Here is a 2,500-nt window from a genome sequence, read left to right as displayed (position 1 = left end):
GGTATTGCTAATGCTGTGTGTACCATCAATGTTTATTACTGCTACTCCAGTAGATGCTGCTAGTAACACTGTTGGAATCTCAGGATTCATTGGAGCATGTCTATAGGTTTTTACTACAGTGTGGTAAAGTGTTTTAATCAAATGGCTTTTCCCAGCACCACCACCTCCAGTTATAAACAAATAAACTGGTTCAACATTTTGTGACTTCAGACTGTTGAGGTTTTCATTTTATTTCTAGTCCATGAAAGCACCCTGTTGTAAGCTTTAGGTTGCGTTTTTTATTGTGTAATGATCTACATGTAACTGATCGACGTAATTGGTCATCAGATATTTCTCTTGGCTGTTTATACATTGTTACTGGTGATGGACTGATTTCCAGTAGTGTGGGGATTTGCACCAAGCTCTGAGAGTACTTGTTCATTGAACGCCTCATCTAGTGATGATTCATCTTAGAATTCTAGTTGAATTTCAGCATTCTTTTGATCATTTATAAGATCATATGAATGTATGACAGTGCCATGCTTGTTTCTTAGCCAACCTAGTGCTTCTGTTACTGGTAAATAGCTGATAGAGATGATGTAGCGTGCAGCAAGAGTTGTCTAAACTGTGCAAATGGCATTAAGAGAAATTTTAGTGGCAAGTCATCGATGTAAAATTCTAAACAGGTCTGAAATTTGAAGCATACTTAAGGAACTCATTTCACTGCTGCATTGTTATGGCAAATTTTGAACCATTCACGCATGGTAAAAGTGAGACGGTAGTACCAAATTCTGTAAGGGCTGAATGGAGTTAAGCTAAGCATAAGACCCAAGTACGCATTGCGGACCTATTTTTCTGTCAGCCGCGGACATTATCAGCCGACATACCAACCGCAAAAAGGGGTTTCTTTTCAAAATAGTCAACAAGGCCTTACTAGAATTCAAGTCGCCGATACTGCTAATTAATTAATCGGTTGTTTTCTTGCAGAAAATCTGGTCGTTTGATTTTTTTTATAATTTACATGCAACAAGCTTGTAACGATGCTCACAAGTCAAGACTATTTTAATAATAATTTGACAGAGAGATCTTTAATTATCTCTTGTTGAAGGTTCACTGGAATATCTAGAATTTCCGCTGTTAAAGTTCAAATTGTTTTCAATGCTCCTCAGTTACCAGTTTCGTGCCAAATTTCATTAAATTATATCGAGGGGCTCTCGAGAAATAAGAATATTTCCGAGAAAGCTATTTCGCATTATATCTTATTTTTTTAACTTATTACGCATGATCGATAACAAAGAAAAATCTTCGAATTGCGGAGTTCTTTGCATCGCTGCGTTTTCTAACATACATTTATCATAAAAAACTAAAACCATCAAAACACTTTGTTCAATTAATAGGAAAAATAGTACAGATAGCGGAGGCATTAAGCAAATAAAAGGATTGCTGTATTGAAGCCATGTTTAGTTTTTTGCAATCCTTGCGCGCGCGCTGCATTGCGTTAGCAATAGTGCGCGAAAACTGTGTTCGGCCACCTTAATTAATTTCATTCACCACGCGGCGGTTAACAAGTAACATCTCTTTCAATACAAGGATATCGTAAGTTGTTTTGTTGTATTTGGTTGCCTTGAGAGGAAGTAAAGACAATCATATTACTTCTAAATTGATAAATAAAAGGAAAGCGATTGAGAAAAGCTAAAGGAAAAACAGAGATCAAAAATAAAATCCTTGTCATTTTAAACAATGAAGTATTCATTTCTTCCATAGAACAATCCAGCGGAAAGGAAATTGAAGAACAGGAATAGTACTTGAAAGGTACGACGGCTAAACTGGACTGAACCACTGCACAAAAACAATACGACAGGTATGTCTGAAAACTCCACTGCGGCATTTCCAACCAACAACTCATCAAACGCCACCACGATAGTAGATTGCAGCGCTCACTCGGAACCGGAGAAGGCCTTTCAAGTTACAGCCTATTGCATCATTATCCTGGTCTCTGTAATTGGAAATGTACTTATCATCTTCGTCTTTTCGAAACACAAGCCACTTCGAGTTTCAATCAATTATTTCGTGGTCAACATGGCTTTCTCTGACCTTTTCAGTCCCTTCACAGTCATGCCATTTCAAATAGCAAGCATCCTTAAGGGTTCCGAGGCCTTTCTCGCAGACAGCCCATTAGCACTTGGCAATGCCTTATGCAAGCTTATCTTCTTCCTCCCTGACGTTTCTGTGTGTGTTTCAATCCAAAGCCTTCTCCTATTGTCAATCGACAGGTTTATTGCTGTCGTCTTTCCACTGAAAGCAAAACTGATATCGTCGAAAATGCGCATAGGAGGCATCGTGTGCACATGGATTGTGGCAATATCTGTTCATGCTCCATACTTTTACACCATGAGGTTAGTCTATGATGAAACTTCACAGTCCCACATATGCCAGCACGGCTGGGGTCACAGCACTCATAGCAGTTACATTACGGGCATGTTCATCACTTTCTTCTTGGCACCAGTTTGCATCTTGGCTA

The 2,500-nt window shown here is 38.7% G+C and overlaps 1 protein-coding gene across 2 annotated transcripts in view; it reads left to right on the top strand.

Annotated features, from left to right (window-relative positions):
• LOC138017890 (neuropeptide Y receptor type 1-like) overlaps positions 1 to 2,500 on the top strand; it is a 17,514-nt gene that overhangs the window by 11,877 nt on the left and 3,137 nt on the right. For both annotated transcript variants that reach the window (XM_068864899.1, XM_068864898.1), the window contains one exon: positions 1,744 to 2,500. This exon is cut by the window's right edge and continues 3,137 nt beyond it. In XM_068864899.1, coding sequence (XP_068721000.1) covers positions 1,843 to 2,500 — 658 coding nt within the window. In that variant the 5' untranslated portion in view covers positions 1,744 to 1,842. The remainder of the gene's footprint in view (positions 1 to 1,743) is intronic.

Source organism: Montipora capricornis, chromosome 9, assembly GCF_036669925.1.
Source record: "Montipora capricornis isolate CH-2021 chromosome 9, ASM3666992v2, whole genome shotgun sequence".
NCBI classification, from domain to species: Eukaryota; Metazoa; Cnidaria; class Anthozoa; order Scleractinia; family Acroporidae; genus Montipora; species Montipora capricornis.
This window is presented reverse-complemented; position numbering and strand designations above follow the sequence as displayed.